The 26,621-nt window shown below is 48.9% G+C and overlaps 1 protein-coding gene across 9 annotated transcripts in view; it reads left to right on the top strand.

Annotated features, from left to right (window-relative positions):
- DNAH2 (dynein axonemal heavy chain 2) overlaps positions 1 to 26,621 on the top strand; it is a 119,817-nt gene that overhangs the window by 40,540 nt on the left and 52,656 nt on the right. For 7 of the 9 annotated variants that reach the window (XR_008653121.2, XR_008653123.2, XR_008653122.2 and 4 more), the window contains exons 15-41: positions 1,700 to 1,846; positions 3,090 to 3,246; positions 3,480 to 3,719; positions 4,015 to 4,203; positions 4,384 to 4,531; positions 5,328 to 5,520; positions 8,712 to 8,912; positions 8,998 to 9,154; positions 10,100 to 10,274; positions 11,034 to 11,197; positions 12,590 to 12,751; positions 12,867 to 12,970; positions 14,953 to 15,109; positions 15,259 to 15,341; positions 15,455 to 15,635; positions 16,035 to 16,173; positions 19,443 to 19,660; positions 19,925 to 20,026; positions 20,696 to 20,821; positions 21,451 to 21,561; positions 22,109 to 22,297; positions 22,740 to 22,843; positions 22,942 to 23,131; positions 23,911 to 24,091; positions 24,828 to 24,955; positions 25,284 to 25,436; positions 25,694 to 25,819. Coding sequence is in view for 6 of the 9 variants with exons in the window: in XM_063629523.1 (XP_063485593.1) it covers positions 1,700 to 1,846; positions 3,090 to 3,246; positions 3,480 to 3,719; positions 4,015 to 4,203; positions 4,384 to 4,531; positions 5,328 to 5,520; positions 8,712 to 8,912; positions 8,998 to 9,154; positions 10,100 to 10,274; positions 11,034 to 11,197; positions 12,590 to 12,751; positions 12,867 to 12,970; positions 14,953 to 15,109; positions 15,259 to 15,341; positions 15,455 to 15,635; positions 16,035 to 16,173; positions 19,443 to 19,660; positions 19,925 to 20,026; positions 20,696 to 20,821; positions 21,451 to 21,561; positions 22,109 to 22,297; positions 22,740 to 22,843; positions 22,942 to 23,131; positions 23,911 to 24,091; positions 24,828 to 24,955; positions 25,284 to 25,436; positions 25,694 to 25,819 (4,225 nt within the window). In the remaining 3 variants the exon portion in view is untranslated. Of the gene's footprint in view, positions 1 to 1,699; positions 1,847 to 3,072; positions 3,247 to 3,479; positions 3,720 to 4,014; positions 4,204 to 4,383; positions 4,532 to 5,327; positions 5,521 to 8,711; positions 8,913 to 8,997; positions 9,155 to 10,099; positions 10,275 to 11,033; positions 11,198 to 12,589; positions 12,752 to 12,866; positions 12,971 to 14,952; positions 15,110 to 15,258; positions 15,342 to 15,454; positions 15,636 to 16,034; positions 16,174 to 19,442; positions 19,661 to 19,924; positions 20,027 to 20,695; positions 20,822 to 21,450; positions 21,562 to 22,108; positions 22,298 to 22,739; positions 22,844 to 22,941; positions 23,132 to 23,910; positions 24,092 to 24,827; positions 24,956 to 25,283; positions 25,437 to 25,693; positions 25,820 to 26,621 lie in introns of those variants that run through there. The other 2 variants (XM_055257129.2, XM_063629524.1) reach the window with 2 other exon arrangements.

The following is a 26,621-nucleotide window of genomic DNA, read 5'->3' as shown; positions in this document are numbered from 1 at the left end:
GAGGACAGTCGGACTTAGCCAGCACTGGCGTTTTGTCAGGAGGTTTAGACTAAAGAATGAGATAAAGTGAGTAAGGACTGGCAAGAGAGGGGCTAAAATAAAGGATACCAAGGTCTGTGGAGGAGGAAGTGACGTAGGGAGGGGGTTAACAGGAAGGAAGACCAGGGGTCAGTGGCCTGAAAAATAAGTAGGCTGGAAGGACTTGAGGACCAATGCTGGGATGCAGGGGAGGAAGGTGGGCCCCAGGAGCAGGAGGTCTGAATGGGTTGTCTCAGATGTGGAGCGGTTGTGAACAGCAAGCTTCAGGGTGTGTCATGGGAATGGCAGCTGGAGTAGGAAGGAGGAGGCCACTGGATATGAGGTGGCAAAGGACACTTAAGATGAAGGCTTCATATGCAATTTAAAATTGCCTTGTATCTCTTTTTTTTTTTTTTTGAGACAGTGTCTCTGTTGCCCAGGCTGGAGTGCAATGGCGCGATCTTGGCTCACTGCAACCTCCACCTCCCAGGTTCAAGCGATTCTCCTGCCTCAGCCTCCTGACTGATATCTTATTTAATAAAGAAAAAAAGGCCAGGAGTGGTGGCTCATGCCTGTAATCCCAGCACTTTGGGAGGCTGAGGTGGGTGGATCACCTGAGGTCAGGAGTTTGAGACCAGCCTGGCCAACGTGGCAAAACCCCATCTCTACTAAAGATACAAAAATTAGCCAGGTGTGGTGGCAGGCACCTATAATCCCAGCTACTTGGGAGGCTGAGGTGGGATAACTGCTTGAACCCAGGAGGCAGAGTGGCAGTGAGCCGAGATTGTGCCACTGCACTCCAGCCTGGGTGACAGAGTGGGACTCGATCTAAAAAAAATTTTGAAAAAAAGAAACAAGTGAATTAATTAATTTATTTATTTATTTTGAGACAGAATCTAGCTGTCACCCAGGCTGGAGGGCAGTGGTGCGATCTTGGCTCACTGCAACTCCCGGGCTCAAGCAATCCTCCCCGCTTAGCCTCCAGAGTTAGCTGGGACCAGAGGCTCACACAGCCATGCCTGGCTAATTTTTGATTTTTTGTAGAGGTGGGGGTCTCACTACGTTGCCCAGGCTGGTCTCAAACTCCTGAGCTCAAGCGATCGCCTACCTCAGCCTCCCAAAGTGCTAGGATTAGGTGTGAGCCACTGTGGCTGGCCCCAGTGAAATTCATTTTAATACTTGATCCAACATTCCCCAAATATCATTCCAACGTCAATCAATATAAAAATTATTAATGGGATATTTTCTATTATTTCTATTTATAATTATTACTGTTTTAGAGACAGGGTCTTGCTCTGTCACCCAGGCTGGAGTGCAGTGGTGCGATCTCAGCTCACTGCAACCTCTGCCTCCCAGACTCAAGCGATTCTTGTGCCTCATTCTCCTGAGTAGCTGGGATTACAGGTGCACGCCACTGTGCCCGGCTAATTTTTATATTTTTTGTAGAGATGGGATTCCACTGTGTCGGCCAGGCTGGTCTCAAACCCCTGAGTTCAAGTGATCCGCCTGCCTCGGCCCCACAAAGTGCTGGGATTACAGGCGTGAGCCACCATACCAGGCCTCTGCTTCATTTCTCATCTCGACATTTCCCCGTGCTTCCCAGCCTCTCCACCTGTTCGGTTATTGCTCTAGTTTATCCCCTCTTGCGGTCCCCTCACTGCCTGGCTTCTCTCTCTCAAAGGTCCCTTCTGATTCTCTTTGTGGAAATTGACTACTGGGAGCGGCTGCTGTTTGAGACGCCCCATTACGTGGTGAACGTAGCTGAGCGAGCCGAGGACCTGCGCATTCTGCGTGAAAATCTGCTACTTGTTGCTAGAGACTACAATAGGTAGGGCTCCAGTCCTCACTGCAGCCCTTCAAGGTGCTATTTTATTCCTTCTTTTTCTCTTATCTGCCCTGTGATGTTGTCCATTTTCTATAATTTCTGTCCTCTACATCTTTTCCATCTCAAAAAAAAATTATCTCCCACTCTTATGGCCCTATCATTATTCCTACCCCTTGTAGTTTTATCTTCTAGCTGCAGAGTGGAGAGTAAAGCCAGCCAGGTCCCCTCCCACCCCATTGGTCATTTGTAGCATATATATTGTAGCTCTGGGCTACTTCTCCAGGAATGAAACGGGCTGGCATTAGGATTATGTGCACAGAATAACATCAGACTCATTGAACTAAGGCCCTGCTGCCCCCATCCCTGCCTCAGTTTCTGGACTGCCTTGGTATTCTCTCTGGAGTGAGGCTTTGTTCTGGGTTAGGTACTGTCTTAGTCTGTTTGGGTTTCTATAACAAAATGCCATATACCGGGTGGCTTATAAACAACAAACATTTATTTCTCACAGTTCTGGGGGCTGGTGAGTCCAAGAGCAAGGCACCAGCAGATTTGGTGTCTGGTGAGGGCCTGCATCCTGGTCCATAGGTGGCTGTCTTCTTGCTCTGTCCTCACATAGTGGAAGGAGACAAGGGAGCTCTCTTAGGCCTCTTTTATGAAGCCACTAATTCCATTCATGAGGGCTCCACCCTCATGAACTAATCACCTCCCAGAGGTCATAACACCATCACTGTGGGAGTCGGGATTTTAACATATAAATTTTGTGGGGACACACACATTCAGACCATAGCAGGAAACTTTCTCAGCCCAGTTAAAGTCCAAGGAGGTGCAACCAGCAGTCTTGTTTGGGTGTCTATAACTGCAGTGTCCAACACGGTGGCCTCTAGCTGCATGTGGCTATTTCCATGTAAATTAAGTAAATAAACTTAAAAATTTGATTACTCATTGCTACAGGCCACATTTCAAATGCTCCATAGTCATATGTGATGAGTGGGTGCCGTATTGGACAGCACACATTGCATTAGGTTGGTGCAAAGTGATTGCAGTTGTTGCCATCACTTAAATGGCAGTCACTTTTGCACCAGCCTAAGAGAACTCTTCCATCATTGCAAAAAGTTCTTTTGGAAGTACTAGTCTAGAATCTAGACTAGTGGTCTAGAAATGCTCAGATTTCTCCACCGTTTCTGGATGTGGAGGAAAGATCTTCAGGGCTTGTCCCCTCTGGCTACCAGGCCTCTCTTATACACAGGATTATTGCCATGCTGTCCCCAGATGAGCAGGCCCTATTCAAAGAGCGTATTCGGTTCCTGGATAAGAAGATCCACCCGGGACTCAAGAAACTGCACTGGGCCTTGAAGGGGGCCAGTGCCTTCTTCATCACGGAGTGCCGTATACATGCCAGCAAGGTGGGCTATGGTCCTTAGACCCTAAAGGTCTGCAAGGCTGATGGGTCATTTATATCCGAGTGTTGCGTAGAGATTGGGAAACCTGGGGGTAGTGTAAAAAGAATTAAGTTTGCTTGGGGAAGGACTTTTTTGTGTGTCATCCAGTCTAGCTGGAGAACAAGTGGGAGGGTAGAATGAGGTCCGGATGGTCTCTTCCCAAGCTGAAACTCCCCCATGGCGGGGCCTGACTCTAGGTGCAGATGATTGTGAATGAGTTCAAGGCATCCACTCTGACCATTGGCTGGCGAGCCCAAGAGATGTCAGAAACGCTGCTGGTACGCATTAGTGGCAAACAGGTATACAGGGACCTGGAATTTGAAGAGGACCAAAGAGAGCATCGGGCAGCTGTACAGCAGAAATTGATGAACCTGCACCAAGATGTGGTGACCATCATGATCAACTCCTATGAGGTCTTCAAGAATGATGGTCCTGAGGTAGGGTTCCTGTGGCCAAGATGCTGTGGTTGGAAAAACCACAGTCCCCCAGTTCCATCAGGCCATTCTCTTGCTCCCCGACCCTTTTTACTTTCTACCAGTGTGTACTTCTCAAATATCGTGCTCTAGTCTTGGACTCAGCCAACCTTCAATCCTCACACCTCTTCTTCCAGGACTCAGCGTCCTGCCTTTCCATTAAACCAGCTTGTTTCTTTCCCTGTTGCCTGGTTCTCACTTCCCAGGATGTGCCCTGTCTTCCCCGAAAAGTTCTCTTTTCCTCCCTCCATCCTATCAGATTCAGCAGCAGTGGATGCTGTACATGATTCGGCTGGACCGCATGGTGGAGGATGCCCTGCGCCTGAATGTGAAGTGGTCACTGCTAGAACTATCCAAGGCTATCAACGGGGATGGAAAGACCAGCCCAAACCCACTCTTCCAAGTCTTTGTCATTTTGAAGAATGATATGCAAGGAAGTGTGGCACAGGTAGGAACCACTTTGCACCCAACATCTCAAAACCACTGCATCTTATTTATCAGTTTCCCTTAATTCCTAAACTTGGTCCTTGGCCTTGACTTTATCCTACGGCCTTCAGACCTGCTGCTGAAGTGTGTGACCTTCCCAGTCCTAAGGCTTATCTCTCCATCTCCACTGGGTTTCTCACAGGTGGAATTCTCACCCACTCTGCAGACTTTGGCAGCTGTGGTCAATGACATTGGCAACCACCTCTTTTCCACCATCTCTGTCTTCCGCCACCTCCCTGACATTCTCACCAAGCGCAAGTTACATCGTGAACCCATCCAAACAGTTGTGGGTGAGTGGGCAATGGGGAGGGCACAAGGCACAGGGTTTCAGAGGCTGTCGAGTGGGCCAGGCCAGGAGGAGAGACCAGGGCTGTTTCCAGGCATACTGGGCCAGTCACCTCCATGACCTGGGGAAAACTCAGGTCAAGGGGCCAGATTGGCTAGGCACAGTGGCTTGTGCCTGTAATCCCAGCACTTTGGGAGGCCGAGGCAGGCAGGTCATTTGAGGTCAGGAGTTCGAGACTAGACTGGCCAACATGGCAAAACCCCATCTCTACTAAAAATACAAAAATTAGCCAGGTGTGGTGGCGGGTGCCTATAATCCCAACTACTCAGGAGGCTGAGACAAAGAATCACCCAGGAGGCGGAGGTTGCAGTGAGCCGAGATCATGCCACTGCACTCCAGTCTGGGTGACAGAGTGAGACTCCATCTAAAAAAAAAAAAAAAAAAAAAGCAGGGGGGCCAGATTGGGGAAGGGAGCAGGGGCCCGGATGGGGGTTGAGATTAGGTGACTGATGCTCATGGGATTTGGGATTTGGGATAGGAGATGAGGAAAGACAAGCTTGGGACTGGGACTGGGACTGGCCTGTAAGAGGCCTAGATACCAACAGACAAGACATCAGATCCTATGAAGGAGACACTAAGAGTCACATTTTCACTTTCTGCCTACTCCTTTACCTTCTAATGTGCATGTTTGAGCTGTATTTCTCTGAGAAGCTGGAAGGTCTGGAGCAGTGGGCAGGGCCCAGGCAGAAGTTGGGTTGGGGTGGAAGTCAGTGAGAAGCAATTTTCTTGGTCCTTTGAAGAGCAAGATGAGGACATCAAGAAGATCCAGACCCAAATCAGCAGCGGCATGACTAACAACGCAAGCCTGCTGCAGAACTACCTCAAGACCTGGGACATGTACCGGGAGATCTGGGAAATCAACAAGGACTCTTTCATTCGTCGCTACCAGCGCCTCAACCCGCCTGTCTCTTCTTTTGATGCCGACATTGCCCGGTGAGTGGTGAGGGTGGATTGAAAGTCTGTCTGTAGGAGGCACAGCACTGCAGGAGGAGCCCGGGCCTAGAGTCTTGGGAAGTGGGTAGGGGAGCTGAGGACGACATGTGTCCTCAATGACAGGAAAAGAACAGGACCTAGGACATTGGACCTTTGCTTCTCAAGGGGTAGAGATCAGGGAAGACCTGGACAGGATTTAGGTGAAAAGCAGTTGTCTAGGGGAAGATGGTAGGGCCTGGTGAGAAAGAAGAAGTTCCAGAGATCTGGAAGATGAAAGAAGTGAGCGTTTTGATCTAAGAAGGCATTTGGGAGTTAAATAGAAGATTCTTTGGTTTGTTTTATTTTGTTTGAGACAGGGTCTTGCTCTGTCATTGCCTAGGCTGGAGTGCAGTGGTGTGATCATAGCTCACTGCGGCCTGGACCTCCTGGGCTCAAGCGATCCTCCTGGCTAACCCTCCCGAGTAGCTGGGACCACAGGCACATGCCACCATGCTTGGATACTTTTCTTTTTTTTTTTTTTTTAATTTTTTGTAGAGATTCTATGTTGCCCACTCAGGAAGAAAATCTTTTTTTTTTCAATTTTTTTTTTTTTTTTTTTTTTTTTTTTGAGACGGAGTCTTGCTCTGTCGCCCAGGCTGGAGTGCAGTGGCGCAATCTCGGCTGACTGCAAGCTCCGCCTCCCGGGTTCACGCCATTCTCCTGCCTCAGCCTCTCTGAGTAGCTGGGACTACGGGCGCCCGCCACCATGCCCGGCTAACTTTTTAGTAGAGATGGGGTTTCACCGTGGTCTCGATCTCCTGAACTCGTAATCCGCCCGCCTCGGCCTCCCAAAGTGCTGGGATTATAAGCGTGAGCCACCGCGCCCGGCCTCAATTTCTTTTTTTTGAGACAGAGTCTCACTCTGTCATCCAGGCTGGAGTGCAGTGCAATCTCTGCCTCCCGGGTTCAAGCAATTCTCATGCCTCAGCCTCCCGAGTAGCTGGGATTACAGGCATCCACCACCATGCCCGGCTAATTTTTGTATTTTTAGTAGAGACGGGGTTTCACCATGTTGGCCAGGCTGGTCTCAAACTCCTGACCTCAAGTCATCCACCTGCCTTAGCCTCCCTCAGTGCTGGGATTACAGGCGTGAGCCACTGTGCCTGGCCTAGAAGAAGATCTTAATTTCTGATCTTAACTCACATCTTTTTATGGGCCTCTGGTCATTCATTCATTCATTCATTCTGTAAACATTCATTCCATAAACATTCATTGTATGGGCCATGAGGAGTTAAGAAAAAAAAAAAGAAGGAAATGAGCAAGTTCTTTCCTCCTGAGGGCTCTGGAGTAGTAAGGAATATAAAAGTATCGCTGAAAGGGTGGTGGCCGTGGCGTCATGAAAAGACTTGGAATCGCAGCTGTGCCACTTAGTAGCTGTGTGACTTTAGGCAGATTTTCTATATTCTCTGGGCCACAGTTTTCTGTGAAACAGATATTACACTACCTACCTTGGAACCTTGTGAAATGATTAAAGATACATGAAAGCACTTTGTAGGCTGAAGCCCTGTGCTTGTGTACTGTGTTATTACACAGCTGCACTGTGGTAAGTACTATGATGAAGGGATATCACACGCCAGGGCAGTTCAATGGAAGGACAGAGGATTTCCAGCTGGGGATTTTAGGGAAAGCTTCCTGGAGGAAGGGACTTTGCGTAGGATTTCTTTTTTTTTTTTTTTGAGATGGAATCTCACTCTGTCGTCCATGCTGGAGTGCAATGGCGCCATCTCTGCTCACCACAAGCTCCACCTCCTGGGTTCACGCCATTCTCCTGCCTCAGCCTCCCTAGTAGCTGGGACTACAGGCGCCCGCCACCACGCCCGGCTAATTTTTGTATTTTTAGTAGAGATGGGGTTTCGTCGTGTTAGCCAGGATGGTCTCAATCTCCTGACCTCATGATCCACCCGCCTCGGCCTCCCAAAGTGCTGGGATTACAGGCGTGAGCCACCAAGTCCGGCCGACTTTGCGTAGGATTTCAACGGGCATAGATGGGCAGTGGGGAAGGCATTCCACGTGGAGGAAATAGCATGAGCAAAGGCATAAAGATGTGAGTCTATGAGCACGTTCACCCCACAGAGTGAGATCTGCAATGTAGGCACAGGAAAGGAAGAACGTAAAGGGGCTCTGTAGCAGCCAAGTGAATTCTCCCAACCACCTTGTGAGGCAGGCTCTGTTTACTATCACTGTATTACAGATGAGGAAACCGAGGCTCAAACAGTTAAAAAAAAAAAAAAAACCTGCTTGAGGTCATAGAACTAGGAAGCAGCAGAGGGTGAACTCAACCCAGATCTGTGCCACTCTAAAGCTTTTTTTTTTTTTTGAGACAGAGTCTCACCCTGTCACCCACGCTGGACTGCAGCGGCACCATCTTGGCTCACTGCAGCCTCTGCCTCCCGGGTTGAAGTGATTCTCCTGCCTCAGCCTCCCCAGTAGCTGGGATTACAGGTGCCCGCCACCACACCCAGTTAATTTTTGTATTTTTATTTTTATTTATTTATTTTTTTTGAGACGGAGTCTCACTCTGTCGCCCAGGCTGGAGTGCAGTGGCGCGATCTCGGCTTACTGCAAGCTCCGCCTCCCAGGTTCACGCCATTCTCCTGCCTCAGCCTCCCAAGTAGCTGGGACTACAAGCACCTGCCACTGCACCTGGCTAATTTTTTGTATTTTTAGTAGAGATGGGGTTTCACTGTGGTCTTGATCTCCTAACCTCGTGATCCGCCCGCCTCGGCCTCCCAAAGTGCTGGGATTACAGGCGTGAGCCACCGTGCCTGGCCAATTTTTGTATTTTTAGTAGAGACAAGGTTTCACCATGTTGGCTGGGCTGGTCTTGAACTCCTGACCTCGTGATTCACCTGCCTCGGCCTCCCAAAGTGCTGGGATTACAGGCATGAGCCATCGCGCCCTGCCTCACTCTAGAGCTTTGAATGCCAGACTAAGAAGTTTGACTGCTATCTTATAGCCAGTGACTGGGAAAATGACAGTCACAGCTGCATGGCTGGGGCAGATTGGAATGAGGGATGCCTGGGAGTAGAAGAACACTCTAGAACTGCCACCCAGGTTTGGGTGGAAGGAAATGAGACCTGCAGCCCGCGCTGGGACAGGGGGCATGTCTGCGAAGAAAACAGCATCCTAGCTGGCATCTGGGGCTCTTGCAGCTACACGGAAGTTGCTAATAACGTGCAGAAGGAGGAGACGGTCACCAACATCCAATTTGTGCTGCTGGACTGTTCGCACCTCAAGTTCTCCCTGGTGCAGCACTGCAATGAATGGCAGAACAAGTTCACGACTCTGCTCAGGGAGATGGTTGCTGGGCGCCTCTTGGAGCTGCACACCTACCTGAAGGAGAATGCAGAGAAGTGCGGGCTGGGGCGCCCTGCAGGAAGGGGGCAGGGGCAGGCCCTGGGCCTTCCACTCACTAGCACTCCCTTTGCCCGCCTTCAGAATCAGCCGCCCTCCGCAGACGCTGGAGGAACTGGGGGTCAGCTTGCAGCTCATGGATGCCCTGCAGCATGACTTGGCCAACGTGGAGACTCAGATCCCTCCCGTACACGAGCAATTTGCCATTCTTGAAAAGTACGAGGTGCCAGTCGAGGACAGTGTGAGTTCCCGTGGTGTTTGGTTTACCTGGGACCCGTATCAGCAGCAGATTGCAGGGGTGGCTGTTGGCTGTCCTCGGGGAGAGGAGAGAAGTGACAGTGGGAGGAGACTCTAGATTTGAAAGCCAAAGCTAGTTCAAATGATGCCTTTACTTAGCTTCTGCATTTCTTTTCTTTTCCTCTTCTTTTTTTTTTTTTTGAGAGGGAGTCTTGCTCTGTCACCCAGGCTGGAGTGCAGTGGCGCAATCTCGGCCTATTGCAACCTCTGCCTCCCAGGCTCAAGTGATTCTCCTACTTCAGCCTCCCGAGTAGCTGGTACCACAGGTGCACGCCACCATGCCTGGCTGATTTTTGTATTTTTTGTAGAGATGGGGGTCTCATTTTGTTGCCCAGGCTGGTCTTAAACTCCTGAACTCAAGCAATCTGCTGACCTCAGCCTCCCGAAGTGCTGGGATTACAGGTGTGATCCATTGCACCCAGCTGGATTTACTTAACTGCATTTACTCTTTTTTTGTTTGTTTGGTTTTGGCCTCATTCTCAGACAGCTTTTGAATTTTTTTCTTTCTTTTTTTTTTTTTGAGACAGGGCCTCCATCCATTACCCAGGCTGGAGTGCAGTGGTGCAATCATGGCTCACTGCAGCCTCAACTTCCTGGGCTCAAGTGATCCTCCCATCTCAGCCTCCCGAGTAGCTGGGACTACAGGCACCTCAAGTGATCCTCCCACCTTGGCCTCCCAAAGTGCTGGGATCACAGGTGTGAGCCATCACACCCGGCCAGGATTTCTTTTAGGCTCAGCAACTCACACTTTGATTTTTTTAGGCCTTGTCACATGTGCAAAACTCGTCCCCAGACTCTGGTCTGGAGGATCAGAAAAGACACCTTAAAAACCTTCATGAGAGGGCAGACCTCCTGCTTCTGGTCATCCTCCACTCTCTAACACCCCCAGATCCGGGAGATGCTGGACAGTCTCAACGGGGAATGGGTTGTCTTCCAACAAACTCTGCTGGACAGTGAGCAAATGCTGAAGAAACACAAGGAGAAATTCAAGACAGGCCTGATCCACTCGGCAGATGAGTTCAAGAAGAAAGCACATACGCTTCTGGAAGATTTCGAATTCAAAGGTACTCCTTGATGCACCTCTCCTGCTTATTTAGCCTTTGTTTAGAGACCCCGCCTTCCAAACCCACGTCCTGGGAAGGCGAGAACTGGGAGGGGAGGAGGAGGGTCGGTGCTGGGGTGGGGGAAGAGCATCCACTCAGGAGCAAAGGAGGAGGACAGTGGCTCTCGTTTTGGGTAGACAGCGGCACAGCTCACAGCATTTCTACTTTTCTTTTTTCTTCCTTTTTTTTTTTTTTTTTTGTGACGGAGTCTCGCTCTGTCACCAGGCTGGAGTGCAGTGGCGCAATCTCGGCTCACTGTAAGCTCCGCCTCCCGGGTTCACGCCATTCTCCTGCCTCAGCCTCCCCGAGTAGCTGGGACTACAGGCACACGCCACCACGCCCGGCTAATTTTTGTATTTTTAGTACAGACAAGGTTTCACCATGTTGGCCAGGATGGCTTCTATCTCTTGACCTTGTGATCCTCCTGCCTCGGCCTCCCAAAGTGCTGGAATTACAGGCGTGAGCCACCGTGCCCGGCCCCCATTTCTACTTTTCTTATCCCGATTTCCATATTCCATCTGTTCCTGACTCTCAAGCCGCATTTAGGAGTTTTTGCTAAGATTAACCGTCATTCTTTCAACGCGTTCCCTCTTGCTCTCCTTCCCTTCCCTCTCTCACATGAGGAGAGAGGTGAGATTTGCCCACAAAGAGATAGGAGAGCCATGACTGTCCTTGCCAGACGTGAGCAGGAAACTGAGCTTCATCCTGAATCCTCCACAGGCCCTTTCACCAGCAACGTGGGATACATGTCTGCCTTAGACCAGATCACACAAGTGCGGGCCATGCTGATGGCCATGCGGGAAGAGGAAAATAGTCTCCGAGCCAACCTGGGCATCTTCAAGATGGAGCAGCCACCCTCCAAGGACCTTCAGAACCTGGAGAAGGTGGTGTGCTGAGCAAGGACCCTGTGGTCACCGTCGATAAGGGGCAGGGACAGGAGAATGGGTCCTTAGCGCCCACAAAGGCAGTGGGACGGGAGAGGAGCTCACGAAGAGCTTTTGTTTGTTTGTTTCAGTTGAGGTAAAATTCACATAACAAAATTAATCCTTTTTTTTTTTTTTTTTGAGACACAATCTGGCTGTCTTGCCCAGGCTGGAGTGCAGTGTCGCAATCTCAGCTCACTGTAACCTCTGCCTCCCGGGTTCAAGCGATTCTCATGCCTCAGACTCCCGAGTAGCTGGGATTACAGGCATCCACCACTATGCCTGGCTAATTTTTGTATTTTTAGTATAGAGATGGGGTTTCACCATATTGTCCAGGCTGGGCTCGAACTCCTGACCTCAGGTGATCCACCTGGCTCGACCTCCCAAAGTGCTGGGATTACAGATGTGAGCCACCACGCCCTGCCAAAATTAACAATTTTGAAGTGAACAATTAGTGACATTTAGTAATTCACACCACATCTATCTAATTCCCAAACATTTTTATTACCCTAAAGGAAACTCTGCCCATTAGCAGTCATGTCCATCCGCCATCCCCCGCCCCAGTCTGTTATGAGCCTATTTTCCATGTGTATGATTCCCCTATTCTGGACACTTCATACAAATGGAACCATTTGTACGATAATACGTGGCCTTTTTAATCTGGCGTCTTTCGCTGAGCATAATGTCTTCAAGGTTCATCCATGGTGTAGCATGGATCAGTACTTTTTTAAATGGCTGAATATTCATATTTGAATATTGCATGAATTTACCACATTTTGTTTACCATTCACCAGTTGATGGACATTTGGGTTGTTTCCACCTTTTAGCTAAAGGGAGTAGTGCTGCCACGAACACGCGTGTACTTGTATTTGTCTGAACACCTGTTCCCTATTCTTGTGAGTGTAAGCCTAGGGGTGGAATTGCTAGATCATATGGAAACTCTATGTTTAACTTTTTGAGGAGCTGCCAAGCCATTTTCCACAGCAGCTGCACCGTTTCACATTCCCACTAGCAGTGTACAAGGCTCCCTATTTCTCCATATCTCTGTGCCAACACTTATTTACCTTTTTTTTTTTTTTTGGTTCTAGCCATCCTAGCGGGTGTGAAGTGGCATCCCACTGAGGTTTTGATTTGCATTTCCCTAATGACTCATGACATTGAGGATTTTTTCATGTGCTTGTTCCTTGATAAGCTCGTAAGGCAACAGAGTGGAGAAAAATATGTGGACTGAGGAGGCCGCTGTATTATCTAGAGGGGAAGCTTCACAGAGTGAGAGCAGCGAAGGGCCTGGGCGTCCGTCAGGGAGGAAGAGGGCAGGTGCCACTTCATGCAACACACCTCTCTGCCCTGTAGGAGCTCGATGCCCTCCACCAAATCTGGGAGATCACACGAGACTGGGAGGAGAACTGGAATGAGTGGAAGACTGGCCGGTTCCTGACCCTGCAGACGGAAACCATGGAGACCATGGCCCACGGGCTGTTTCGTCGCCTCACAAGATTAGCCAAAGAGTATAAGGTGGGGAGAAATGCGGGGGGGGGGGGGCGGGGAGGCGGAAGAGAAGCTGGTGGAGGATCCGGGTCTGTTCCCAGGGAGGTCGTCGGGTCTTCTGATGCCCCCAACTTTTGCTCAGGACCGAAACTGGGAAATTATTAAAACCACTCGCTCAAAAATAGAGCAGTTCAAGAGGACCATGCCTCTCATCTCAGACCTGCGGAACCCTGCCCTTAGAGAGAGGTGAGGCTGCTCCTCCGCTCCGGGGTGTCCACTCTGCCCCGCTGGCCTGCCCCACCGCCTGGTCCCTCCCATTCTCTTCTCCGCAGTGTTCACAGCCCTCTCTTCCCCTCTGTCCACAAATGTATGTCTTTTTATCTTTCCTCTTTTTAACATTTAATTTTGGTGGACGCATGAAAATTGCATACACTTATGGTGTACAGCATAATGTTTTGAAATATGTACACATTGTGGAATGGCTAAATTGAGCTAATTATCATATGCATTACCTCACATACCTATTTTTTGTAGTGACAATACTGAAAAGCTACTCTCAGTGATTTTCAAGTATACAATAGATTGTTATTAACCATTGTTGCCATGATGTACAGGAGATCATCCCTCTTGTCTAACTGAAATTTTGTGTCCTTTGACCAACACCTCCCCAACTCTCCACCTACCACCCCCAGCCCCTCATAACCAGCATTTGACTCTGCTTCTGTGAGTTCAACCTGTTCAGACTTCACATATGACATATGAGTGCGATCATGTGGTGTTTGTCTTTCTTCGCCTGGCTTATTTCGCTTAGCATAATGTCCTCCAGGTTCTTCCAGGTTGTTGCAAATGACAGGATTTTCTTCTTTCCTGAGGCTGAAGAGTATTTCTTTGTATATGTACACCACATTTTCATCCCCCATTCATCGCTCGATGGACACTTAGGGTGATTCCACATCTTGGCTATTGCAAATAGTGCTCAGCGAACATGTGGCGCAGACACGAAGCCTGCCACTGTCCTCTGCTTCTTGCACTGTCTCGGGTCATCCAGCCTTGCTGACTTCTTGTTCTCTACCCCCTACTCTGGGGCCTCCCTCTCTCTGAAGGGGAGTTGTCTGTCATGACTAAGCCTTATGTCTTTTTTTTCCTTTTATTGCGGGGAAGACAGAGTCTCACTCTGTTGCCCAGGCAGGGGTTTAGTGCCGTAATCTCGGCTCACTGTAAGCTTCACCTTGCGGGTTCAAGCAATTCTTGTGCCTCAGCCTCTCGAGTAGCTGGGATTACAGGCACCCGCCACCATGCTCGGCTAATTTTTGTATTTTTAGTAGAGATGGGGTTTTGCCATGTTGCCCAAGATGGTCTTGAACTCCTGGCCTCAAGTGATCCACCCGCCTTGGCCTCCCAAAGTGCTGGGATTACAGGCGTGAGCCACCGTGCCTGTCCCACCTTATGTCTTTTGTATAACAAAAGATTTTATTTTGAGGTAGCCAAAAGTATAACTTTCTTTCTGTATGGTTTTTGCCTTCGTGCCTTGTTTAGGAAGACCTTTCCTATCCCAAAGTTACAAATACATCCTCTTCATTCTTTCTTCTAATGCTTTGTGTTTCTCAGATTTAACTCTTTTAATTCATCTGGAATTTGTTGTATGGTAGAGAATGTATCTCAAGCCATTGGGGATAGATTTATAAAAATAAAGTAATTTTTATAAATGGTGTTTCAATCATGATCTATCCATTTAAGAGAAAATAATTTTACTTCGTCTTTCTTCCAGTATGTTTTTGGCAATGCCAAAACCATTAAGTGTTATACGGTTATGTATAACCTAACCACTTTATTTGCTTACATTATTTAACCTCTCTAAGCCTCAGTTTTCTCATCTGTAAATGGAATAATAATAATTCCTAATTTATAGAACAGCCGTGAGAATGATATGAGATGTTTCATGTAAGGCCTTTACTCAGTGCAGATCTAGAGAAAACCTGCGGTGATTCATTGTGTGTTTTGTGGGTGCACCTGCCTTAACTCCCTCTCCAGAGAATCCACTCCTGGAGGGTTTCACCTCAATCTTCGTATTCCCCATGGTGCCTAAGATTGCATCTTCGGAGCCTGTTTAGCAAAATGAGTTGAATCATGAATTGATAACTATGCAGAATCACAGTGTCCCAGTGGGAGACAGCAATGGGAGTGACGGGAACTCTCCTGACCTCACACCCTCCTGTTCCTGGCTGCAGGCACTGGGACCAGGTCCGGGATGAGATCCAGCGGGAGTTTGATCAGGAATCTGAAAGCTTCACCTTGGAGCAGATTGTGGAGCTTGGGATGGGTCAGCATGTGGAGAAAATTGGAGAGATCTCTGCTTCAGCAGCTAAGGAGCTGGCTATAGAAGTGGTACGACAATCCTCTCCCATGCTCCCACACCTCCTGCGCCTCCTGGAGCACAGGCTTCCAGCTGTTCATCATCTGATGGCGCCTCTCAGCTCCTGTTCCCCTTAGTGAAGAGATACCTGACCGCTGTGTCCCCCAATTTCTCTCCACAGGCTTTACAAAACATTGCCAAGACCTGGGATGTGATTCAGCTCGACATAGTACCCTACAAGGATAAAGGCCATCATCGGCTCAGGTCGGGGGAGCTGGGGCTCTAGGAGAAGGGAGGGCTGTGTGACCCAGGCTGCAGAGTGGGGCCAAGGTTGGGCAGATGGGGATGAACTGTGATTTTGACCCCTTGTGTCTCAGAGGTACAGAAGAAGTGTTCCAGGCACTGGAAGATAACCAGGTAGCTCTGTCTACCATGAAGGCATCTCGCTTTGTCAAGGCCTTTGAGAAGGATGTGGACCACTGGGAACGCTGCCTCTCCCTCATTTTGGAGGTTATTGAGATGATTCTCACAGTGCAGCGTCAGTGGATGTACTTAGAGGTCAGGACTCAGCCCCTGAGCTCTTCCTGCTTCCTGCTTTTACTCCTTCATTTGCTTAAGACCTAGATTTTGCCCTGTTATCAAACTCATTCTCCTACCTTTAAAGTCACTCTTCATCTAGGACCCAGCTGTCTGATTCTTAGTTATTACCTCTCACCTTAGATTCCCTCCCTAACAAGTTTTTATTCTTCTTCCCAGATTTTTCTTCCATTTTTCTTCTTAGACCCAGGTACCTGGCCCCCCACCTCCAACTTTCCTTGTAGAACTTGGGCATCTTGGCCCTTGACTTCTAGCACTCTGTATCTTCTACCCAACTGTCACCCACGATCTGGGAACAGGGAGCAGAGGGTGGAGAGTGTGTAAGAAGTGGCCTCTCACCCCAACTTTTGGCCCCCTCAGAATATCTTCCTAGGAGAAGACATCCGCAAGCAGCTGCCCAATGAATCGACCTTATTTGACCAAGTCAACAGCAACTGGAAAGCCATCATGGACAGGATGAACAAGGACAACAATGCTCTCCGGAGCACCCATCACCCAGGTCAGAGCTCCAGGGCTCCTGCCCTGACACAGCCTCAGCAGGCACTCTGCTTGGTCATGGTTGCGTGCTTTGTTTATTAAAAAGACTGATGCCCCCAGCTCTCATAACATTTCCCATCTCCATCACCTCTTCTAAGCATTAGATCCTAATTCTGTAAATTAAACTCAACAAATATTTGAGTGGAGTATAATAACATAGTGGTTAAGAGCATGGGATATGGAATCAGTCAGATGAGTTTATTTATTTATTAAAAAAAAATTTTTTTTTGAGACAGAGTTTTGCGCGTCGCCCAGGCTGGAGTGCAGTGGTGTGATCTCGGCTCACTGCAATCTCCGCCTCCCGGGTTCAAACAATTCTTCTGCTTCAGCCTCCCAAGTAGCTGGGAATACAAGCGTGTGCCACTACCTCTGGCTAATTTTTTTATTTTTAGTAGAGATGAGGTTTCACCAAGTTGGCCAGGCTGTCTCAGACTCCTGACCTCAGGTGATTCACCTCCCTCAGCCTCCCAAAGTTCTGGGATTACAGGTGTGAGCCACTGAGCCCAGCCTACATTGACTTTCGTTTGGCAGATTAACTAGCCTTCAGCCATGGGATGGGGTAGGGTATGGGGAAGAAAGGGATGAACACATGGCAAGATGAACACACGGCAAGATGAACACACAGTGAGGCCTGGTCGACTGGGGGAGATTGGGTTAGAGAATCAGGGAGTCAGGTTTGACAACAGGCACCTAGAATGGGCATCCTGTGGAGAAGAATTCTGGCGGGGGTGCAGAGGACCTCTTTATTTTACCTAGGGCTAGTCTTAACAGTGCCTCATTTTCCAAGAGCCTTCAGTATACACATCAATAAAAATAATTTTAATTATTCTGATAAAAGATAAACATGAAAAGTTATGATATGCGAAGTTGAATGACAACAACTGATACTATTTGAAATAATTGACAGAATTATATTTTGGAACAATTTATAAGCAAAGCTAAAAAAACAATGATCCCTTTGTTGAACGCACAGAACAAATCCATCTTGTCCACGGCTACTGAGCATGCCTGTGATCTCCGGGGGTCGCTCAGGTTTGCACTAAAGGATCCAACAGCCTGTAGACCCTGCGCTTGAAGGCATGAGGGTCACCTCTGAGTTCACACTCATTAGTGTCCCTCCTTTCTTCAGAAAGCTAGGAACTGGGAAGACAAGGGGAAAATCAATCAAGACCTGAGGTATGGGGCTATAGGCTGGGAGGAAACTAACATTACTGAGAAGCTACCGATGTGAATACATTTCAATTACTACTCACATTGGTTTTTTGTTTGTTTGTTTGTTTTTTAAGACACAGTTTTGTTCTCGTTGCCCAGGCTGGAGTGCAATGGCACGATCTCAGGTCACCACAACCTCCACCTCCTGGTTCAAGCAATTCTCCTGCCTCAGCCTCCCAAGTAGCTGGGATTACAGGCATGTGCCACCACGGCCAGCTAAGTTTGTATTTTTTTTAGTAGAGACGGGGTTTCAGCATGTTGGTCAGGCTGGTCTCGAACTCCTGACCTCAAGTGATCCACCCGCCTCGGCCTCCCAAAGTGCTGGGATTATAGGCATGAGCCACCATGCCCGGCCTCACATTGGTTTTTGAGATGGATTTTATTGGCATTTTATACACAAAGAGGTCAAAACTCGATGAGGTGAATTGACATTCCAGTAAGTGAAAGAACTACTATCTGATTGCTATGACATGAGGGACACTGGCAACCCCAGTACTTGCAGATTTCTTTCACTGTGTGCACATAACATGTATCTAAATAAAACGATTTAGCTTGCTAGATTGTGCAAGTGGAGGGTAATCTCTACTTTTCAGAAGCTCTCGGGTTGGCCAGTGGATCCCCAAGTTCTTCCCCCAGCCCTTCTTTTCTTTTTTGCCTATGGGAAATGAAGGAAGATGGACCCCCAAGTTCTTAGGTGGGTGTGTTATACAGTGTCCCCCGTTACTCACTGGGGATATGTTCCAAGACCCCTCAGTAGATGCCTGACACCTCAGATAGTACTGAACCCAATTGCCGTCAATCAGAGTATGTTTCTGTTTGTCTCTCCCTCCCATAAATTCAATGCTCTTTCCATCTTAACTAAGCACTTATTATGCACTGAGGCTGTAACTTTTGCAGTTTGTGGTGTGACAGCAAAACTATCATGAATTTCTTTTTCCTTCCTCACAGTTTCACAGATAGAAGATTCATTTTTTTTTTTTTTTTTTTTTTTTTTTTGAGACGGAGTCTCACTCTGTCACCCAGGCTAGAGTGCAGTGGTGTGATCTTGGCTCACTGCAACTTCTGCCTTCTGGGTTTAAGCAATTCTCCTGCCTCAGCCTCCTGAGTAGCTTGGATTACAGGCACCCGCCACCACGTCTGGCTAATTTTTGTATTTTTAGTAGAGATGGGATTTCACCATGGTGGCCAGGCTGGTCTTGAACTCCTGACCTCAAGTGATCCGCCCACCTTGGCCTCCCAAAGTATTGGGATTACAGGCATGAGCCACTGCACCCGGCCAGAAGATTCATTCTTACCGTAGATCTTAGCAACCTCAGTTGAGAACTTTCACCTTTTCACTTAAAGGAAGGAAGCTCTTTATGGAAGCACTTTACGGCTTCTCTTTGGCGTATCTGAATTGGCAGCATCACTACTCTTGCGCTTTTGCTTACATTATTAAGTGAAATAAGGGTCACTTGAACACAGACACTGCTGTAATGTCTCAACAGTAGATCTGACAACCGAGAGGGCTAGTAAGTGACTCACGGGCAGGGAACCTCCACAGTGTGGAGACGCTGGACAGAGGGATAATTCACATCCTGGGGGACAGAGCAGGATGGTGAGAGATTGCATCACACTACTCAGAACAGTGTGTAATTAAAACCTAGGAATTGTTTATTTCTGGAATTTTCCATTCAGTATTTTCGGACCACAGTTGTCTGCAGGTAGTTGCAACCATGGAAAGTGAAACTGTGGATAAGGGGGAATTACTGTATTAATGAAATCATATATGATGTATCATTAATGCATAAACGGTAACATGTACAACAGTGCATAATGAATACTGTAATGAATTAATGGAGAGAATGAGTTGAGCATGATAGAAGGTCTGGGGATACTTCTCTGCGTCCGGAAACCCTTATGGCAGTCTGTGCCCCACTGTTCAAGAGCTGGCAAGGAACACAGAGTTGGGGCATCCAGACCCCCCCCAGGGCAGTGGAAAGAAAGCCATCAAATGTTATTCATTGCTCTTCTTCCCAGGCCTCCTGGACACATTGATAGAAATGAACACAATCCTGGAAGATATTCAGAAGTCTCTGGATATGTATTTAGAGACCAAGCGACATATTTTCCCCCGCTTCTACTTCTTGTCCAATGACGACCTGCTGGAGATTCTGGGCCAGTCCCGAAACCCAGAGGCTGTGCAGCCACACCTCAAAAAATGCTTTGACAACATCAAGTTGCTGAGAATCCAGAAGGTCGGTAGAAGTGGCCACAGTGAGATGCTGGGTGGGGAAGGGAGGGTGTTGGGGTACGAAAGGCTTTGGAGGGGACCCTGCCCTCCCAACAGGAGGGCCATATTAATTAATGATTCTCGATTCTCAGGGGGATATAACTTCTTAGAATTGGTAATAGTGAGAGGAGGGGAGAGGAGGAGTAATTACCCTCAAAAGTCCCCAGTACTTCTAGGTGGACACCAAGGGTGGGCAGGCCAGGCTCTGAGTAGCTTCTGCTTTCTGCAGGTTGGAGGGCCCAGCAGCAAATGGGAAGCTGTGGGAATGTTCTCGGGCGATGGCGAGTACATTGACTTCCTCCACTCAGTATTTTTAGAAGGGCCTATAGAGGTGAGTTGTGGTGAGGGTCTGAGGACCTAGCTGATTCTTCTTCCTACAGAAAGTTCACCTGGGCCAGGCGCGGTGGCTCACACCTGTAATCCCAGCACTTTGGGAGGCCGAGGCGGGCAGATCACCTGAGGTCGGGAGTTTGAGACCAGCCTGACCAACATGGAGAAAACCCGTTTCTACTAAAAATACAAAATTAGGTGGGCACGGTGGCGCATGCTGGTAATCCCAGCTACTCAGGAGGCTGAGGCAGGAGAATCGCTTGAACCTGGGAGGCGGAGGTTGTGGTGAGCTGAGATCGCGCCATTGTACTCCAGCCTGGGCAACAAGAGAGAAACTCCGTCTCAAAAAGAAAGAAAGAAAGAAAGAAAACAAAAAAGAAAGTTCACCTGGCTCCATAAGGAGAGAAGACCTCTGTAAATGGCCATTAGTCACTCTTTCCCCTCTCACCTGCCATTCCTGACAATGATCATCTCTGCTCTGAACCGAAATTTCCTTCTGAAAGTCAGATCATCTGCCTCCTAGCCTCCATTTCTCTCAGGGACCCAAGCCAGCTGTTGGCCATTCCTGCTTTTCTCTGGGTACAAAGCCCTGCTTCCAAGTGCCTTCCCTGTGGAGGACCTTGGCCGTGCCCCTCAGGCTGAGCTGCCCTATTCTCCCACCTCCCCCCAGTCCTGGCTCGGCGATGTGGAACGGACCATGAGGGTGACCCTGCGGGACCTTCTCTGGAACTGCCGCCTGGCCCTCAAGAAGTTCCTCAACAAGAGGGACAAATGGGTGAAGGAGTGGGCTGGCCAGGTGAGCTGGGGTCCATAGAAGTGAGGGAACAAGGGGCCAGGCGCAGTGGCTCACACCTGTAATCCCAGCACTTTGGGAGGCCGAGGTGGGCAGATCACTTGAGGTCAGGAGTTCAAGACCAGCCTGGCCAACATGGTGAAACCCCGTCTCTACTAAAAATACAAAAAATTATCCAGTGTGGTGGTGTGCGCCTGTAATCCCAGTTTCTTAGGAGGCTGAGGCAGGAGAATAGCTTGAACCCAGTAGGTGAAGGTTGTAGTGAGCCGAGATCGTGCCACTGCACTCCAGCCTGGATGACAAAGCAAGACTCTGTCTTAAAAAAGAGGAATAAAGAAAGAAATGAAGAAATGAGGGAACAAGAAGATGGAGTTAAAAGGAGGTGGCCAGTGGAAAGACAGAATCTTGAGTCTCACACAATGCTGTTTCTTACCCCCCTTTCTGGGCTGTGGCTCTGGTACACTCCAAGCTGGACCCTTACCTCCTGACTTGAGGCCCATGTCCCATCCTTCAGAGCAGATTGGGTGCAGTTGGGAGAGGCACACAGTTCTTGAAATAGCTGGGACTTGGGAGCTGGGCTGTGTGGGTAGCCAAGGACAGGGCTTTGGGACGTGGCTTCTGCACATCCCCAGGTGGTGATCACTGCCAGTCAGATCCAGTGGACTGCTGATGTCACCAAGTGCCTGCTGACAGCGAAGGAGCGGGCAGACAAGAAAATCCTCAAGGTCATGAAGAAGAAGCAGGTGGGAGGCTGGGTGCAGTGGCTCATGCTTGTAATCCCAGCACTTTGGGAGGCAGAGGTGGGAGGAGCCCACTCGCTTGAGCCCAGGAGTTCGAGACCAGCCTGGGCAATATGGTGAAACCCCTTCTTTACCAAAAAATACAAAAATTAGCTGATGGCACACCCAGGAGGTTGAGGCTGCAGTGAGCTAAGATCGTATCACTGCACTCCAGCCTGGGCGACAGAACAAGACTCTGTCTCAAAAAAAAAAAAAAAAAAAAGAAAAGAAAAAAGCAGGTGGGTGCTCTGCAAGTATGAGCTAGGCCTGGAGCTAGAATTGCAGGGAGGGAGCAGTCAGAATTAGAGGTGAGCTGGCGGAAAAGGGCCAGAGCGAGGGTGCTTTATGATGGAAGTCCAGTGGGGGCAGTCCGTGGTGGAGCAGAATTACCAGGAGTTACAGCAGGTGGGGTCAGCACCGGGTTGGAAGTGGTGCTGGGTGGGGGCGAGAGGTGATCAGGCTTTGGCGGCATTGCTCTGTCTGCTCTCTTCCCTGCTGCTTCATGCCACAGGTGTCAATCCTGAATAAGTATTCAGAAGCCATCAGGGGGAACTTGACCAAGATCATGCGGCTGAAAATTGTGGCTCTGGTGACGATAGAAATTCATGCCCGGGATGTGCTGGAGAAGCTTTACAAGAGTGGCCTCATGGATGTCAATTCCTTTGACTGGCTCAGCCAACTTCGGTTCTACTGGGAGAAGGTGCCAAATGGGCCAACTCCCCACTCTCTTACCGTAAAATGGATCCTGATGCTTTTTTTGCATCCATGTTCTGTAAATGCAAGGATACCCTAATCCAACCCTTAGTCCTGTCCCAGTACCCTAATCCGGTTCTTCCTTCCACCTCCTCCCCACAATCAGGAGTGGCAAGTAGTTGTCCCAGTCAGGGCTCACTATGAATGTCACTTGAACAGGACTCAGAAACACTCCAGACAGCTGCTGCATTGGGTTGGGGTGGATGTGCAATATGAAACCCATTTTCCATCTTGCCCATAAACCGCTCCCCTTTTCAACTCTAAAAGGGAACCCCTGATCCCTTCACTGCAGCCTCCCTGACAACTCTGAGCCCCACTCTCCGTCATCGTCCCAGCTCTCACTCTCCTTCCAAGCCCACCTCTCTCTTTTTCTGCCCTGTTTTCCCCAGGATCTTGATGACTGTATGATCCGCCAGACCAACACGCAATTTCAGTATAGTTATGAGTACTTGGGTAACTCGGGCCGGCTTGTCATCACTCCCCTGACGGACAGGTCTGCCATGTGGGATGAATGAGGTGGCTGGGGTGGGGGCAGCGGAAGCTGAGAGAAGCTTCCGGGAGTCTGACTCCAGTTCTGTCTTCAATTCTCAGGTGTTACATGACACTGACCACGGCGTTGCACCTGCACCGAGGGGGCTCCCCCAAAGGCCCCGCAGGCACGGGCAAGACCGAGACCGTCAAGGACCTGGGCAAGGCCCTAGGCGTATATGTCATTGTGGTCAACTGCTCTGAGGGCCTGGACTACAAGTCCATGGGCCGAATGTACTCAGGTCTGGCCCAGGTCAGTATCCTGCCACCCTGTGCCAGAAGCCCCTTAAATACCTTTTTGTCCCGGAAAATAAACTGAAACCCAAATCTGGTTCAGTGCTTTGTAGCTTCATGACATTGCATCACGTGTAATTCTTATTTATTTATTTATTTATTTATTTTTTGGAGTGCAGTGGCGTGATCTCGGCTCACTGCAACCTTCGCCTCCTGGATTCAAGCAATTCTCCTGCCTCAGCCTCCTGAGTAGCTGAGATTACAGGCGCGTGACACCAAGCCTGGAGAATTTTTGTATTTTTAGTGGAGACCGGGTTTCACCATCTTGGCCAGGCTGGTCTCGAACTCCTGACCTTAGGTGATCCACCTGTCTTGGCCTCCCAAAGTGTTGGGATTACAGGCATGAGCCACCACGCCCAGCCACGTGTAATTCTTACAACTAGGAAAGTCCCTTCCCCTTCCTGAGCTTCAGGTAGCTTATTTGCAAAATCAGAAGATTATAAAGGATTAAAGAAAATAATGTGTGTTAACTGGAGCAAAGAAGACAGTGCACACAAGTTCCCTACCCCAGTCTCTTTCCAACCCACACCTTTTCTAGCATCACCCCAGATTGGCCCCATCTGATGGAAAGTTCTGGCCAGAAGCTACAACAGTGTACTCTGGTGCCCTGCTCCCTGCCCCCTATTCTGGAGGCCGCCTCGCCTGTTGAAACATTTGAAGGAAGGGTGTGTTAATCATGCTCTCTAGCCTCTTGGGGCACCTCTCTTGCTCCCAGTGACTCTGCCTTGCACCCTGCAGACTGGAGCCTGGGGCTGCTTTGATGAGTTTAACCGCATCAACATTGAGGTGCTGTCAGTGGTGGCTCAGCAGATCCTGTCCATCCTATCTGCCCTGGCTGCTGGTCTCACCCGTTTCCATTTTGATGGCTTTGAAATAAATCTGGTGTGGTCCTGTGGAATCTTCATTACCATGAATCCTGGTAGGTGGCAGGGAGTGGATGGGGTTCCTGGGGTGGGAAGAACTGGGTGTTCAGGGGAAATAACTGCGCATCCTCCTCTTCCCCCTTCCATGCGAACGTATATAGTTAAGTGAAGTCTGGCTAACGATAGCAAAGGGGAGAGAAGGATAAACACACAACTTTCCAAGAGAAGGGGAAGCAATCTTACTGTTTTCCCCAAAGGGATTAATAACCACTTATGTGTGTATATGTAGCCCTCATCTTTTAAGATACTTAGCTATCTTCTCCTATTAGGCTAGATCCCAGAGTTCTGGTCTCTCTGCCGTCTCTTTTGCAGCAGGTCCTAGGGTCTCTCATTACTGTTTCCTAGGAACAACTCTGGGGGAAGGGTCTAGGACAGCACAGGCACAGGAAAGGGTTTAGGAACTGAACAAATAAGAGGAACAACTGTGATTTCTATTAGGACTGATGAGAGCTATACACAGAACCTGGAGAGATGGGAAATTGACAGCTCTGTGATTTGAGTTTGAAACAGGGCCACACAGAAAGTAAGGAAAGGACCAGAGATAAGAGAGAAGACCAAAGTGGACTGGGAAGGGCTGGGGCTGAGATGAGAAAGGATGTGATCTTGGAGTTGGAGAGAAAGTTAAGGTTGGAGTTAGGGTGGGAGAAAATGAGATTGATTGGAAAGTGGGTTTGGGGAAGCAAATCAAGATGAAGAAATATATGATTCTAAGCAAGTGGCATTGTTTTCCAGGCTATGCTGGCCGCACAGAGCTTCCCGAAAATCTTAAATCCATGTTCCGCCCAATTGCCATGGTGGTGCCTGACTCCACCCTCATTGCAGAAATCATTCTCTTTGGAGAGGGCTTTGGCAACTGCAAGGTACTCCAATAACCCTTTTCTCCAGTGATTTTAATTCCCTTTCATAATTATTCCCTGGACAGAGGAGCTCACGATCAGCTTATCCTCTAAGGAACTTAGACTATTGTCAGTAGGATGTGCAGGGAGAAAAATTTAGGGGAGGGAGGTTTCTCCTCTGTGATATCACTAACTGACGATGGCGTGATTCACACGATTTCATTAGGAGAGTCCATAGAGTACCTCCTAGCTGCTTCATGTCCTGGGACCTGGCTTCTTGTCTCTGTCCTGAGATGAAGCAGAGGGATTTGTGGGGAGATGGATTGTTTCCTCCTCTGTTTTGGTTCCCCAGATTCTGGCCAAGAAGGTGTACACACTGTACTCACTGGCCGTGCAGCAACTGTCCAGACAGGACCACTATGACTTTGGCCTGCGTGCCCTCACCTCCCTTCTGCGCTATGCCGGCAAGAAGCGCCGCCTACAGCCAGATCTGACTGATGAAGAGGTAGAGCAAGGACACAGCCTTTGGACCTGACTTCCACTGTCACTGGCCCTATGTCACTTCTCTCAAGTCTTTCAGACCCTTTCTTTCCCCAGATGGGGATTCCGACCTTCCCACCTCATCCCATCCCCGTGTCGCCCGCTGCTTTGCTAATGGCTAACTGGTGTATCCATTGTTCTTGGCACCTGCCCCAAAGCCCTTTGGAGGTGAAAGGTAGGCCCTGGCTCCTCAAGCCTGAGTCTCTGTCTTTTCCCATTCAGGTTCTGCTGCTCTCAATGAGAGATATGAACATCGCCAAGCTCACTTCAGTTGATGCACCCCTGTTCAATGCCATCGTGCAAGATCTGTTTCCCAACATTGAGCTGCCTGTCATTGACTATGGCAAGGTATTTTTTCCTTAATACTCTCCCTGACTGGGTGCTGTGGCTCGTGGTTGTAATCCCAGCACTTTGGGAGGCCGAGGTGGGCAGATTGCTTGAGTCCAGGAGTTTGAAACCAGCCTGGGCAACATGGTGAAACCCCATATCTACAAAAAATACAAAAATTAGCCAGGCATGCTGGTGCACACACGTGTAGTCCCAGCTACTCAGGAGGCTGAGGTAGGAGGAGTGCTTGCACCCAGGAGGTCGAGGCTATAATGAGCTGAGATTGTGCCTCTGCACTCCAGCCTGGGTGACCGAGCAAGACCCTGTCTCAAAAAACAAAACAAAATAAAAAAAACACACACTCTCCCTGACCACATATGTGAATATGCATCTGGGAACAGAAAACTTGGCTTCCAGTCCTTGTTCTGCCATCTACTAGCTATGACTCTGAACAAGTCAATTGACCTCTCTTTGGACTTCCTGATCTATAAAGCAACACACTATTCAAACATTCTGCTCTCTGACCACAACTCCCTCCTCTGCTGACCTGCTCAAATGTACCTGCTCCAGTGCATCCATGCAGCAATGCTCTGACTTCATCGAAACCTCTAGTCTGTTGCCTTTGCACTTTCTCTGTGCCCACCAGACCTCTGTGCCTCTACTTCTCACCTCATCAGGGAGTTTTGAGGAGAGGCTGCTAGAAGCCACTTGGTATCAGAGAGCAGCAGAATGGAAGAGGGAGTTTTAGAAAGCATAAGAACTTTCTTCTCTGGCAGTGTGGTAGTCTAGATACCCTGAATGATCCTTTCAATTGAAACTACTA

The sequence above is a fragment of the Symphalangus syndactylus genome, chromosome 20 (genome assembly GCF_028878055.3).
Source record: "Symphalangus syndactylus isolate Jambi chromosome 20, NHGRI_mSymSyn1-v2.1_pri, whole genome shotgun sequence".
NCBI classification, from domain to species: domain Eukaryota; kingdom Metazoa; phylum Chordata; class Mammalia; order Primates; family Hylobatidae; genus Symphalangus; species Symphalangus syndactylus.
The sequence above is the reverse complement of the archived record's forward strand: the minus strand, read 5'-3'. Positions and strand labels throughout refer to the sequence as shown.